This window comes from Phocoena phocoena, chromosome 1 (genome assembly GCF_963924675.1).
Source record: "Phocoena phocoena chromosome 1, mPhoPho1.1, whole genome shotgun sequence".
Lineage (NCBI taxonomy): Eukaryota > Metazoa > Chordata > Mammalia > Artiodactyla > Phocoenidae > Phocoena > Phocoena phocoena.
In genome coordinates, this window is record NC_089219.1 from 39340066 (window position 1) to 39353810 (window position 13745).

General features: G+C 55.0%; 1 protein-coding gene across 1 annotated transcript in view; it reads right to left on the reverse strand.

Moving 5' to 3' along the window:
* Nucleotides 1–13745, reverse strand: part of TRABD2B (TraB domain containing 2B) — a 213533-nt gene that overhangs the window by 35647 nt on the left and 164141 nt on the right. Inside the window, exon 3 of the mRNA XM_065894353.1 lies at nt 3919–4065. Within this exon, the coding sequence (XP_065750425.1) occupies nt 3919–4065 (147 nt within the window). The remainder of the gene's footprint in view (nt 1–3918; nt 4066–13745) is intronic.

A 13745-nucleotide genomic window follows, 5' to 3' on the forward strand; every position in this document is an offset into this window, starting at 1 on the left:
CGTGGGCTGTCCTGCAGCTGGCTGACATTCTCTGCATGTTTCACGCTGATGGGTCCTGGCTCCATGCCAAGGATGAGGCCTGGCTGGATGGAAGCAAATTAATGATGTGACTAGACTTGTTGGGGGTCTTAAATCTCTTGCAACAAGTTCAAGTGCAGGATGTATGATAACATTTTAAAGAGGACACATCGGGTCCCCAGGACCCTAAAGTGATAGTTCCGAGATGGAGTGATGGGAAGATGGGCCAGGCAGAGCTGGAGTGGGGCTGTGAGGCTCCCCTGACCCCCGACTAGGACTGGGTCAGGTCTAGTGGTCAAGAGCTCAGGTCTGCTGATGTCACAACCTCAATGTCCTCACCCCTTCTCTTTATCCTGTGCATCCAACAGACACCTTCTGAGAACTTCCATGGGTCCAGCCCTGTGTCCAGCTAGGAGGCCACAGATAACCCTCAGACAGGGTCTGCTGCCCTGGATGAGGCTCACAGCCAGTGGGGATCAGGACACTGGGGCACACGTGTTTTAGAGGGCAGTGAGGGATGTGGGAGCCTGGAGGAGGCCGCTAATAGGGTGACAACGTGTCTTGGTTTGTTCAAGACAATCCAGGTTCATGGCTATGGTAGATCGCTGCATGCCTGTTAATTATTCTGACTCGATTACATTTGACCTTTTACTCTCAATAGTGTCTGAGTGTGGACAATAAATATACGCATTTCTATTCTACACCTAACACAGGCTGGGGGCTCAGGGAAGTCTTCCCAGGGGAGGGGCCTTGGGTCACCCTGCTGATTTGGGGGCACTGACAGTGTAGTGACCGGAGAGCTGCAGGAGGCCAGGGCCTCAGCCATTTCTGAAGGTGACATGGAGGGGGGATGAGGTGAAGCCGACCAAGGGTGAGGTGTGCCTGGCCCCTGTCCGCCAGTATGATCATCCTGGGCCCTGCATCTGTCCAGCCCCGGCCTCCAGAGGCCGCTCCAGCAGCCTCGGCACTGCAGCCAGAGGCATCTTTCTGACCACGTCCCTGGCTGGCTTAAACACCCCAGGGTGTCGGCCCCTCAGTGAACATTCTCACCCCCATATGGTCTGCCGTCTGCTTTGCAGATCATTCCCCAGGACCTCCCACTTTCCTGTGCCCCTGCCACGCAGCTCGCTCTGCCTGCCAGCCCCTGGCTTTGCCCACACCTGGCCAGACTCTACTCTCAAGCCTGGTCCAATACCACCTTCACCAGCAGCCCTCCCCAGCTGCAGGCGGTGACCGCCCCCTCCAGCCCCTGTGACGTCGAGACCTCCAGCAGCAGACCCCTTCTCTGCTAGCACGCGGGCACTGGATTTAGCCTTGCTGCCCTGACACTAGGCTTGTCTGTGTCTGGGGGCGGGGCTGCCTAGTCCCTCCCTTGAGGGCTAGACTCGGCCTGTGCAACCCTGGGTTGCTATTCTAACCTGGGTGGGCCAATCTACCTGTGCCCTCTGCTCTACTTCAAGTACAGGCACTGCCGGGAGACCCCCGACGTAGTTCACCTGTCAGAGACACGCCAGTGGTTCTGGACACCGTGCAAAGAAAATCTGAACTTGTCACCCCCCAGGGACCCCTTTCTTCCCTCTCTCAGCTTAGTGTCCTGCCCTCCGTGGCCAGGGCCCTGTCCGGCACGCCACTCTCCCCAGCCTGGCCATTTCACGGCCAGGCCATCCTGAGTGGTGACCGGGTAGCCCTCAGGCACACAGCTCCCTGGCTGCTCAGGGCTCGCCAGCCTCTGCCCAGTGGAGGATGCAGTGCTAGGCTCTGCCACAGGGTGGGTGGATGGCTGGTGAAACGCCTGTGAGCCTCGTGCTGCCAGGGTTCTCCTCCCCCTCTCCTCTACCAGAGAGAGTCAGGACACCCAGAATCTCAGCCTGCTGTGCAGGGCCTCCGCACCCTTCCTCTCCCTCACTCTCCACACCGCACCGAGCACGGCACACGCCTGCGTTTGCCCGTGCAGCCTCGCTCACTGATGCTCGCTCTGTGCCACGCCCTGCACTGGGCAGCGTGACGAGAGTGGACAGCTCACCCTTGCTCTCGAGGAGCTTGGGGTCTAGCGGGGTCCCTGGCTATGCCTCCAGCCCAAACTCTCAGCCCTCCTCCTGCTGTCTCTGGCCTCCAGCTCGTCTGCGTGGTTTCCTCTGCTGGAATGTTCTTCTGCCTCCTGTCTGTGGCCAATTCAGGCTCTTCTCTGACCTCTCTTATTTCAGGAATCTTTCCTTCTCGCTCCAGCCCTGCCCCACCCCTACCCCAAGCCCACCTAAAGTCCTGCTCCTGACACAGGCTCCAAGGGCATCCTCTACTTCCCCTCGTAGCAAGGACCATGCTTCGGTGTAACTGCTTGTTGAATCTCTCCTTTTTTCCTATGAGACCCTCAGCCCCATGAGGGCAGCTCTCTCTGGCGCCCCGCCATAACCCTTTCCATAGCACTGTGCCTGGCATTTATACACTATTTCCTTCATTCATCCAATACCTACTGAGTCGTGCTCTGTGCCAGGCGCTGCTCTAGCCAATTATCAGTGAATAAAACAGACTCAAAACCCTGCCCTCAGGGAGTTTACGCTGTAATGGGAAAGGACAGACAATAAATAATGACTGATCAATGAATCAACATATATAAGTGTGTGAGAAGATGATAAAGGCCATGAGGAAAAGTGGAGCTTCATAAAGGGGACAGGTTGGAGGGAGGAGGGACGTCAGGTTGCAATTCTAGATCTGGTCGGGGCCCGCCTCACTGAGACGATGATATTTGTTTTATGTCTTGAAGGCAGAGAGGGGGTGAGCCACGGTGATACCTGGGGAAAGGCCTTCCTGGCAGAGGGAACAGCCAGTGCAAAGGCGAAGTGTGTGGGTGGGCTCATGGGTCAGCAGGGAGGCCTGCGCAGCTGGAGTGGCATGTGACGGGCAACGGGGGAGGCAGAGGACACGGGGTGGAGACTGGGGAAAGACCACGGGACCACGCAGGCCATCACAGAGACTCTGGCTTTATCCTGAGAAACATCGGGAGCCTTTCAGTGTCCTGAGTGGGGAGGTGGCCCCTTCTGACTAATTCAGCTGCCTCTTGAATGAATGAATAATCGAGCATCAGAAACAGAAAGCACGGGGGCCTAGAGGTGCCCGGGAGAAAATCTAACCCCGCCCAGGCTGTCAGGGCGGTTTCACAGGTGAGACACTGGACCACAGCCCGAATGGGAGGAAACTGGGAGGGAGGAACCTGAACAAAGGCAGAGCTGTGGGAAAGGGCAAGGTGCACGGGGGAAGTGCTACAAGTGGCAGAGGTCAGCAAAATGAGGTCTTTGTGGCAGGGGACCTGGGCTGTGATGAGGTCCATGGAGGGTAGGACATGGAGAGGGGGCCGTGACTACCTACGAAGTACCTTGGAATTTATCCCGAGGGCAACAGGAGGCCTGGTGGAGTCATGCTCAGCTCCTGGGCTCCCACTCACTGGCTGCCCAGCCTTGGGTAATCTTTCCTCTAGGACTCGAATCGAGGCAGAGAGCCCTGGGCTGGACTCAAGCCCAAGCTCTGAGCGCCTGTGAGCTTTCCCTTTCCTGGGCTTTAATCTCCCGAGATGCTGGACTAAACCTCAACGAGGCCTCCCTGTTCTTACAGGCAAAGCTTCCAGGGTCTAGGCCCCAGAGTCACACACACCGGGCTCAAGCACTGCTCTTGACAACTTGATAACAACTAATAAGTGGTGTGGCCTTGGGCAAGTCTCTTCCCCTCCTTGAGCCTCAGTTTCCCCCATCTATAAAACGGGGATGCCCAAGCTCCTGCTCACCATGGCTGGAGAGAAGACTGCCTGCGCCTGGCACACAGTAGGTGTCTAATAAATGCCTTCCTATGGGCCTGGCCTTGGGAGCTGGTGTCCCGGAGCCTGCCTGGGCTGGGGGAGGGGAGCCTCACCTGGGATGTGTCGTGGTTGAAGATGACGGCGTTGAGGTCCCCGCAGTTGTAGTGCTTGATGAGGTCCTCGGTGGTGTAGGGCGCCTGCAAGCTCCCGGCCCGTACACTCTCGTGCTGTAGCAGGGTCTGGTTCAGGGCGAACAGCACCTGCGCAGAGGGAGGAGAGGCGTCAGGGCTGTGCTCAGGGACCCTGGCTGAGGCCCCTGACCCCTCCAGGACCGGCCCTCCTCCCGCTGGACTTTGGGGCAACAGGCCTGAAACAGGGTGTGTGAAAAGATGGGAGGGGCCCGACACCAGCTGGCACCACCCGAATGTTCCATGTCTCCCACTCTTCACTCACTGGGCTCTCACCACGTGCAGGCTGCTCTCATCTCCAGCCCTTTGCCCTCACAGGTCCCCAGTACTGCTCTGGGCATCAGTATCTTATCTAATAATGTGGCAAAGAGAACCCTAGTTGTGTCCAGGTTTTGGAATGATGGGCGAGTTTTTCTTTTGACTCCTTTCTTCTCCAGTGCCTAGATAAGTTCTAGAAGGAGCACAGACTCATTTTGGAATCAAGAGCACCCCCAAACAAAGCAAAACAAACAAATGAACAAAAAACCAGAAAGCCCATTAGATGTCAAGGCTCAACCCAAATGCCACGTCCTCCAGAAGCCATCCTCACACCAGGCAAAGGCCTTAGGAGCTGAGCCCCCAAGTCAGATCCGTGCTGCCATTCAGCACGCGTTTCCTCCAGCCCCTCTGTACTCTGGGCCACCGTGCCAGGCCTGGGGACACAGCTGTGCCCAGCCAGACCTGCCAGGCATCAGGATCACTTGGAGTGCTACACAAAAATCTCAGAGATTCCAGAACTGGAGTCTCTGAGGTGGAGCCCAGGATGTGTATTTTTAACAGGCTCCCTGGGAACTCTTTAGCGGTCCAATTGCTTCTGGCATTTGAGGACCGTGCCTCTCATGGAACATGCCCTGCCCAAGGCACAAGGCCCTGAGAGATGATCTAAAATGTCCCATTTTAGATGGGGAAACTGAAGCCCAGGAGGGGAGGGGAAGTGGCCAATTCTGCATGGCTGGGACTAGAGCCAGCTTCACACAGCTGTGCATCCCAGACTCCTTTGGCCAACAAAAGGGAGGAGCTTGACCAATCAGTGGGTTATTTAGCACAGATAGAGGGAAAAACGATTGCAATTCTTGTGCAAAATGCCAGGAGGTGGTCTCGGGCCACCTGTCCTCACTGTTTTCCCAGCTCCAGCCTCCCTGGCAGTTCTCAGGCCCTGTTCATCCTGTCTGCACACTGTCTTGGACAACAAACCCCCAGCCTCAGTCCGCCCGCACCAGTTCAGGCCCAAGCCTCTCTCATTGGGTCCACTGCAACCCATGCTCCTCTCTGCAGACTCCCCGCCCCTTCCCACCTATCCCATATTCTTCTGCCACAGCTATCCTTTAAAAACACAAATCTGATGGACTTTATCTTTCTTTTTTTGCTCAAAACTTTCATGGATGCCTCCTGCCCAGGGGATAAAAGCCTAGCTCTTCACTGGAGCCTGCAAGGCAGCGGCCTGGCCACTGCTGTGGTCAGTGACCTCGTTTCCAGCCCCTGTGTCTCCAAATGCTAAACTACTCAGCAGTCTTCTGTCTCTGTGCTTTGTACGTGCTGTCCCCTGTGCATGAGAAACCTCCCGCCTCTATTTAACACTTGCAAATCGAGACTTGGCCTTCCAGGGTCTGCTCAGATGTCTCCTCCATGAAGCTTCTCTGACCACCTGGGGGCTGGGTGAGGCCCCTCCCCAGAGCTCCCACTGTCTCCCTGTGTGGCAGAGTGATATAGTAATGCCCCCAAACCTTAACCCCTCCCTATATACATATCCTTGGCCATGGAACTCTGTAGCCCCTTCACATTCTGACTCTGGACTTGCTGCATTACAAGTGGGGGCCAGCATTACAAGCCTCCATAGCCAAATGGGGGCAGCGTTACACATGTGCTGCTGTCTTTACACAATCACGTTGCCTTGAGAGTAGCCCAGGCTGGCCTGCTGGAGGGAGGGCGAGAGGCGTGCACCGCAGAGCCCAGTTGCTTCCGTTGTCCCACCGAGGCTGTCCCAGTCCGGCAGACAGCCAGCCGGCTCCCAGACAGGCAAGTGAGCCCAGCTGAGCCCACTGAGCCTGCCTGCCTGCCTGCAGCTGGGCCCAGACATGTGAGGAAATGCTTCACAGCACAGCTGTGGTGAGAGATGAGCTACCCACCCTGCTTCCCTCCAGCAGGGCGTGAACAATAGATTGTAACTGCAGTTTAGCTACCTGTCTCCGCCCTTAGGCGATGAGCCGCTTGGAGACAGGAATTGCATCCTATTTATTTTTGCATCGGCAGGACTCAGCACTGTGCCTGGTAGAGGGTGTCACCCATCCTTCCTTTAGCGCTTTGACACCTGCTGTGGTCAATTCATAGTTCAACGTTGCTCAGTAAGCCCTTCAGACTAGCCCCTAGAACTCTGGCATTCTGTCTGCACTTGGGGCACGCTGCCACCACGTGGCAGAAGTTTCCTCCAAGTGGCATTAGCCACGTGGTTCCAGAGCACATAATCTGAACAAAAAAGCTCAGGCAATAGGTACACAAAGTCTGGCTTAAAATACTGTCTTGGACGACTGGGCCAAGCTTGTGCTTGTGAGATCGCCTCCACCCATCCCCTTCTACTTCTGTTTCTGGTCGGGCAGGAGAGCTGGATTGCACTGAGCTCTGGTAGCCCAGCCTGCTTCCCATAATGAGCTGGCTGGAGATGAGGTCAGACCCCACCACCCCGACTCTGGGCCTTCTCCAGGCTTCCAGGTTCTGGCCACCTCCCCTGAAATCCAATCTGCAGCCACCTGGCACAGGGTGTCGATGGCAGCAGGGTGGCTGGGGATGGATCGCAGCAGGCAGTGGCCTTGTTGCCGTGGACATTGCTAAGGCAAAAGGCACTTCCTCCTGCATAGCAGATGCCTGGGATGAAAGCGCTCTCCTCCTCTGGGGGCTGGGACACACAGACTTCCTGTGTCCACACCCTGCGCTGTACACACCTGCCCTGCTGCTGCTCAGCGCTGGCTCCACCTGGCCTGTGCTGAGGTCATCGGCTCGGGCGCCCAGAAGACCCGGCTCGGGGGGCGGGGAATGGCCCCCCGGACCCTCTTAGACACATGGAGTCACTTCTGCAGTCACGTGGCCCTCGTGGAGCTGGGAGGTGTTCTAGTGAATGAAGCACGTTTCAGCCTGCAGGGCGCTCAGAACATTCCTGGCATGTAGTGAGTGTGGAATAAATGCTTGGAAGAAAATAGTTAGACCTAAACCTTCCCTGATTGTAGCTAGAAGGGCCCAGCAGTTTTTCAAACCTTTTGTAGCCATGGAATCCTTTTTTGTTGTTATTGTTTTCCAGAGGAAACTTACTTGGAACTCAAAATCTGTAGCAGAAATGGGAACTGCCCTCATTGAGGTAAAGGAGGCAGGCTGTTTACCTGAAGTTCCCCCGGCTCAATGCCACCCCCGTGACAGGCTCCCAGCGCTTCTCTGTGGAACCCACAGGTGCCCTGGAGCCTCGTTTGAGAACCACTCATCTCTTCATATGCCCTCTTCACATGGAAGAGGAGAAAAGACAGGGGTCCGGAACAGGCAGGATGAAGCTTGCCCCAAGGCCACACGGCGAGCTGCGGGCAGAGTGGGCTCCCTGTTCCCTGACCCCCAGCCTAGGACCTTTTGCTGTGCTCTGGACCATGTCTGGGGCTGGATTTCCCGAGGTCCACTGGCACAGTCCACGTTCATCCCCCACACCTTGCCATACCCATTTTCTTCCAGGAAACAGCCAGAAAACAGCTAGGGAGAATTTATTATTAACATGTCTAGAGGTAGAACACTGAGGTCAGATTATTCAAGAAGCACCTCTAGTGTGGCGCAGCCGGGGTGTGGTGGAGCCTGGACTGAAACCCAGCCCGTCACTCCAGACTCCCCTCAACCCCCATCACAGACTCCGGAGCTTCCCTTGGTTGTGGCACTTATCCCACTGAGATGTCCATTTCAGGTAATTCCCTGTTCCCTGCCTGTCTAGACTGAGAGATTGGTGAGGGCAGGTAGCCTGCCTCTCTGGTCACTGCTGAATAGCAGACATTCAAGAACTATGAGAGGGAAGGATGCCGACCCTGAATCCCATGACCTTCCCCCTCCACCTCCTGCCTCGTATCCATCCTCTGCAATTTGTGAAGCAGTCCTCATCCATTGATTACTAGGGTCACTATGTTTATTGAGCACTTACTATGTGTCAGAAGCTCTCTAAGTCCATATTAATTTATCTAACCTTTACAGCAACTCTAAGGTAGGGCTAGTATTAGCTCCATTTCATAGATCGGGGTGGTGGGAGGGGGCAGTCGCAGCAAAGATATATTAAGTAAACCACTGAAGGTGACAAGGCTGGAGAGGGGTGGATGTGCATTCAAACCTGGGCCATCCAGCCCTGGAACCTATCCTCTTAGTTCACCACTGCCCTCGGGGCTTCCCTCTGCTCTCCTTGGGAGAGAGCCAGCAGGGAGGTGTCCCTATTCACAGATGGGAAAACAAAGAAGCAGAGGGGAAGGGGACCCAAGGCCACATGGCTTGTAAAGGACAGAGCTGGGCTATGAAATTACTTTTGTCTAGCTCCAACCAGGTTCCCATGACCAGGACTTCAAAGTAATATGTGCTTCTTCATGTGCATTCTTGGTGCTTCTAACAGACATAGGGAAGTGACAGTCATTCATTCATTCAACAAACATTTACTTTCTGTTGATCCTCTGCAGGCATCTGGTGTTGTTGGATTAATTGGACTTGGTTTCCATCCACACGGAGCATCTTTTAGAGGCAGATATGCCAACGGGCCTCTATAGTAGAGGATGGTTGGAAAGTGGGGCCTTCAAAGCCCAGTGCACGGGTGCGAATAAGTGCCTTGCTCTGATTCCCGTTTCCCTGTCATTCACCCTGAATCCTCAAGCCTGGCCCTGCTCAGACTCCCAGGCCTCAATGCCTTCTGCTCCCGGCCACTTCAGAATAACAAACCCTCCTCACCCGTAGCCTCGGTGGCCCACTCTAGGATAATGTTTATGATAAGGCTTTGACATGAAATAACAAACACGGGGTGAAGGCGAGAGCTACCTCACTTCCCCTGGATGGCCGTGTGTGGAGGCCCGGCCACCAAGAGCCCCTGAGCATCCTGGTGGCACCCCCCCCCTCACCGGTACTTGCAGGCCCGCAGCGTCTGCTGAGTGTAGGCCTGGAATTTAAACACATCTTCAAACATGGGCCTTGGATGGAGGGAGGCAGGCGCCAGGAGGGTGGGTACAGGTTTATTGTTCCAGATCCATCTAGTAAACAGTCCTGGATGGGCTGGAAGGGTGAACACCGAGGCCTGTGTTCACTTGTCGGCCCAGCAGCGTCATCGAGAGGAGAAGGCCGGACCCGCTTAGTCAGGAAGGATGTTTGAGACAGGCCTGGCGCTCAGGCTGGGACTGTCACTTCTCACCCACCCGAGCTATAGGGAAGTCACAGCAAAGGCCCCAACCCACTCGGCAGTGCTTACTGAGCACCTGGCATGGGCCACGCACTGTTCTAGGTCAGGGGATTTACTCAGGGACAAAGCAGACCCAAATCCTGCTCTCATTGAGCTTATCTGCTGGGGAGGAAACAGAGAATAAATGAAATAATTAGTAAAATGTTAATATTTAGTATGTTAAAGACACAACAGGAGTTCAATTGAACTGGAAGTTCAGACTGCCTTCTGTCACTTTGGGGTCCTCATGCCTCTAAACCGACAGGCAAAGCTGGGAGTTACTGGGCTGGAGATACTGTATGAACGCCAACTTGACAAGGGGTGGACTTGTGATGGTTAATCTTGCCGACCCGACCAGGCCATGGTACCCAGACACTCGGTCAAACATTCTAGATGTTCTCGTGGAGTTAGTTTTCAGATAAGATTCACATTTAAATCAGAAGGTTTTGAGTCAAGCAGATTATGCTGTATAATAATTGGATGAGGTGGGTCTTATCCAATAAGGTGAAGCCCTTAATAGATAAGACCAACCTCCCCGATGAAGGGAATTCTGCCAGCAGAGTGACTTTGGACTTGAACAGCAGCGTCAGCACTTCTTCCCTGGATTGCCAGCCTGCCAGCTCACCCTGTAGATTTTGGACTTGCCAGCCTCCACAATGCATGAGCCAATTCCTCAAAATATATCAATCTGTACGTATATATGTATACGTCTGTCTGTCTATCTATCTACACATGCTATTGGTTCTGTTTCTCTGGAGAACCCTAACAAATACAGTATGTGTTACAAAGAAAAAAAGAAGCAGAAAAGGAGGGCGGAAACTGATGAGAGAAGGGACAACAGCAGGTGCAAAGGCCCTGCGCATACACAAAGTGGAGCAGAGGTCAGGGCGGCTGGAGCTGAGTAAATAAGGAGAGTGATAGGAGATGAGGTCAGAGTTCATTGGCATGCCAGGTTCCATGGGCCACAGTAGGGATGTTGAGAAACCATCCCACACCTTTCAGAGAATGGATTGTTATTCCCACATGACATACGAAGAACCTGAGGTCTTGAGGATGGTGAAAGTACTTGCACAAGGTCTCACATTGAAGAACTGGAGCTGGAATTCAAACTCAGGTCCAGCTGACAGGTGCTGGGTTCTTTCTGCTGCCCCTGGGCCTGGCCCACCAAGCTGCCTCCACCCAGCCACTGGTAGGAAGAACAGACAAACAGACAAGTAGGGGCCAGTGTGTGAAGCCCAAATTCTGAGTGGTCAGCTGGGAAGGAGGAGGGGTGCTAGGACCTCAGTCATGGGGCCTGCTCAGAGCTGACATATGAGGAGAGGAAAGAGGTCACCTGGCCAAGGAACCCCACCTGAATCATGGCCTCCTGCGCTGTTTCTACTCTTTACCCTGCCTGATCGTTCGGCTCCAGCCTGGTGCTGAACTCACCCTCCCAGCCTCAGGACCACCTCCCTTGCTCCCCCTTCTGCCTGGAACCCTCTTCCACCCACCAACTCCCACTCCCCTTTCTGCAGAGGTTCCCTTCTCAGGAGGACTTCCCTGGACCACGGGCCGGGCAGGTCCCCCAGAGCACTCTCACCTCCTGGACCGCTGCGCTCACCCTGCTTCGTTGCTATTTAATGCTCGCTCTTCCTGCTTGATGGTGAACCCTCCAAGGGCAGGCAAATTGCCTCTCTTGGTCGTGGCTGTTTCTCCAGCAGAGGGCACAGTGCCTGATACTTACACAGTAGATGCTTGAGAAATACTTGTAGAATGAGGGAACGGATGGATGGGTGAAAAGGTGGACCACTCATCCCAGGACCCCATCCTGAGCAGCTCCCTGCTGGGACCCAATACCCCCAGGGCACAGAGGTGGCAGCTGAGCCCCCTGGACCCTGGGCCACATGTCTGTCATCCCCGAGGTGGGCTGCGGTGAATGGCAGCTCTGCTTCACAGGAAGGCTTCTCCAGCCTGGGGGAGATTTCCTCAAAGGTTAGAGCCTGCCAGGCTCTGGCTGAGGTTTATTTATTCATCCATTCTCCTTGTTCCATTGACAGCACCAAAGCAGTGCTGACGACTTCCCCGCTTCCTTCTCAGTATGTTGAGTCCCCCTGCCCCCGACCCAGAATCCTGTCTCCGGACACTGCACCACTGAGTAGCAGGCCACCAAATAAACACAAGGTCTCCTGGAGCCGGGGACCGGCTCTGTGCTGGCAGGTAGGACCAGAGCTCCCATCTCCAACTGAATCTCCACCACAAAGCCCTGGGCAAGCCATTTTCCTTCCCTGGGCCTTGGTTTACCCACCTGCGAAAAGGACCAACTCACACATTCATTGAATAAATACTTATTGACCACGTCTGTACCAGATGCTCTTCTACACCCTGAAGGGACAGCAGTAAACACAGCAAATAAAGATCCTTGTCCTAATGGAGCTTTCATTCCAGTAGGAGGAAGCTGACGATAAACAAAAATAACCAGTAAAATATGTTAGAAAGTGATGGCTGTTAAGGAGAAAATAAGGCAAGGAACATAGGAAGTGTCTGTGTGTGTGTTGGGGGTTGACATTTTATATAAGATGTCCGGGAAAGGCACAATGAGAAGTGACATTCGAGAAGAGATCTGAAGGAGATGCGGGAGGTGGTCATGTGAATATCTGAGAGAAGGAAGGATGTTCTGGGCAGAAGGAACAGCAAGTGCAAAGGCCCTGAGGCAGCAGCGAGCCTGATGGGTGTGAGAAGCAGGAAAGAGGCCAGCGTGGTTGGGGAGGAGTGAGCTAAGGGGAACTAGTCGATGAGATCTGTCTCAGGCAGAGGCCCAGCAGCAAACAGATGGTACACTGCCAGTGCAGTGAGCTCCAATGAGGTAAGTTCAACTGAAAGGGTGATTGAAGCACACTGAATGATGGGAATATTCACAGAGGTGTGGACAGGAAACGGTGGAGCGCTGAGGAACAGCGGCAGTGGGAAGCTTTCCTGCCCCCAAGCCTTAAAGGGAAAGGGGGGGGGGCGGGTCAGGGACCTGAACCCAGCCAGAGCCACAGCCGTCAAAGGGGACCACAGCTACCGCTCCACGGCCTGGACCACGGTGGCCAGCAGGGAGGAGGGCGTGGGTGGGGGGCAAGAAATATCCCAGCTTCCTTGCCCTCCTGCCTGTTCATCCCCTGCCAGCTTCCCACTGAAATCAGGATAAGGGAGGCAAGGTGACGTTGTGTCACTGCAGGGCTCAGAGCTGGGGGAACAGAGGGTCAATCTGGAAAGGTAAGGGGGATTTCCAGGACGCAGTCAGAAAGGTAGGGCGGGGCTGGTGGGGAGCACATCCCGTGGGGCCTGTGGGCCTCAAAGGCCTCTGGCTTCCCCCAGGGGGGATGAAAAGTCCCAGAGAGGTTGAGCAGAGGTGGCTGCAGTAGCTGTGTTGACATGGAATCCGGGAAGACAGGCGTGAAGCAAGGAGATGAGAAGGCAGCTGTCTTCCTCCTAAAGAGGAATCTCTGAGCACGCTCCTCCTCCCCTCCCCTTACCCTGTCCCCAACCCCAGCCACAACCCAAGAACTTGGACTTGGCTTCTAGCGCAGACGCTGCCTGCTCCGTGGACGCCTACCAGTTGGACGTCGGCGATGCGGCCACATCCTCCAGCTGCCGTGCAGTGGGGGCTGGCTGAGCCTTCAGTGCTTTCCTGGGCGGGCAGCGGAGGCTGACTCACCCTAGCTTCCTTTCTTTCTTTTCTCTGGATGCCTAGTTTCTCCACCCAAAGACCACCCTTAAAGATCCCAGCATTCCTCTTCTGTCCTTCAAGTCATGCCAGGAAAGGCTCATAAATCCGGAGCCACCCACAGGAGGAGATTAGCATTCTGCTGGGTAGGGAGGCTAACAGCCGGGCTGAGGCAGGGGCTGGGCTGGGGGTGGGGACAGGCCCAGAGGCTTGGGGTCTCCAGAAAGGGAGTTTGTATGGGGTCTGCCCTGTTGGACGGCAAAAGGGTCCCTTGCTCTTCAGTTTTAGGCACAGGTAAGACCAAGGGAGGCTGGAGACCTAGATTCTGGTGCCGCGGGCTCTGACTCCAGACCAGTTGTGGGCCCACCTTCTGGTCACAGGTTCCCCCTCTGAGACACGAGGATGTGGGAGTACTTCTCAGCTCTGCTTGTCATGTTCTATGAGCCCAACATTTTGGGACGGTGACACTCCACCATGTCATAATTTAAACTGTCTACGGTTCTAGGCACTTGGCACATAGAAGCTCACTTATTCTTTTCTTTTTTTTTTTTTGGCGGTACGCGGGCCTCTCACTGCTGTGGCCTCGCCCGTTGCGGAGCA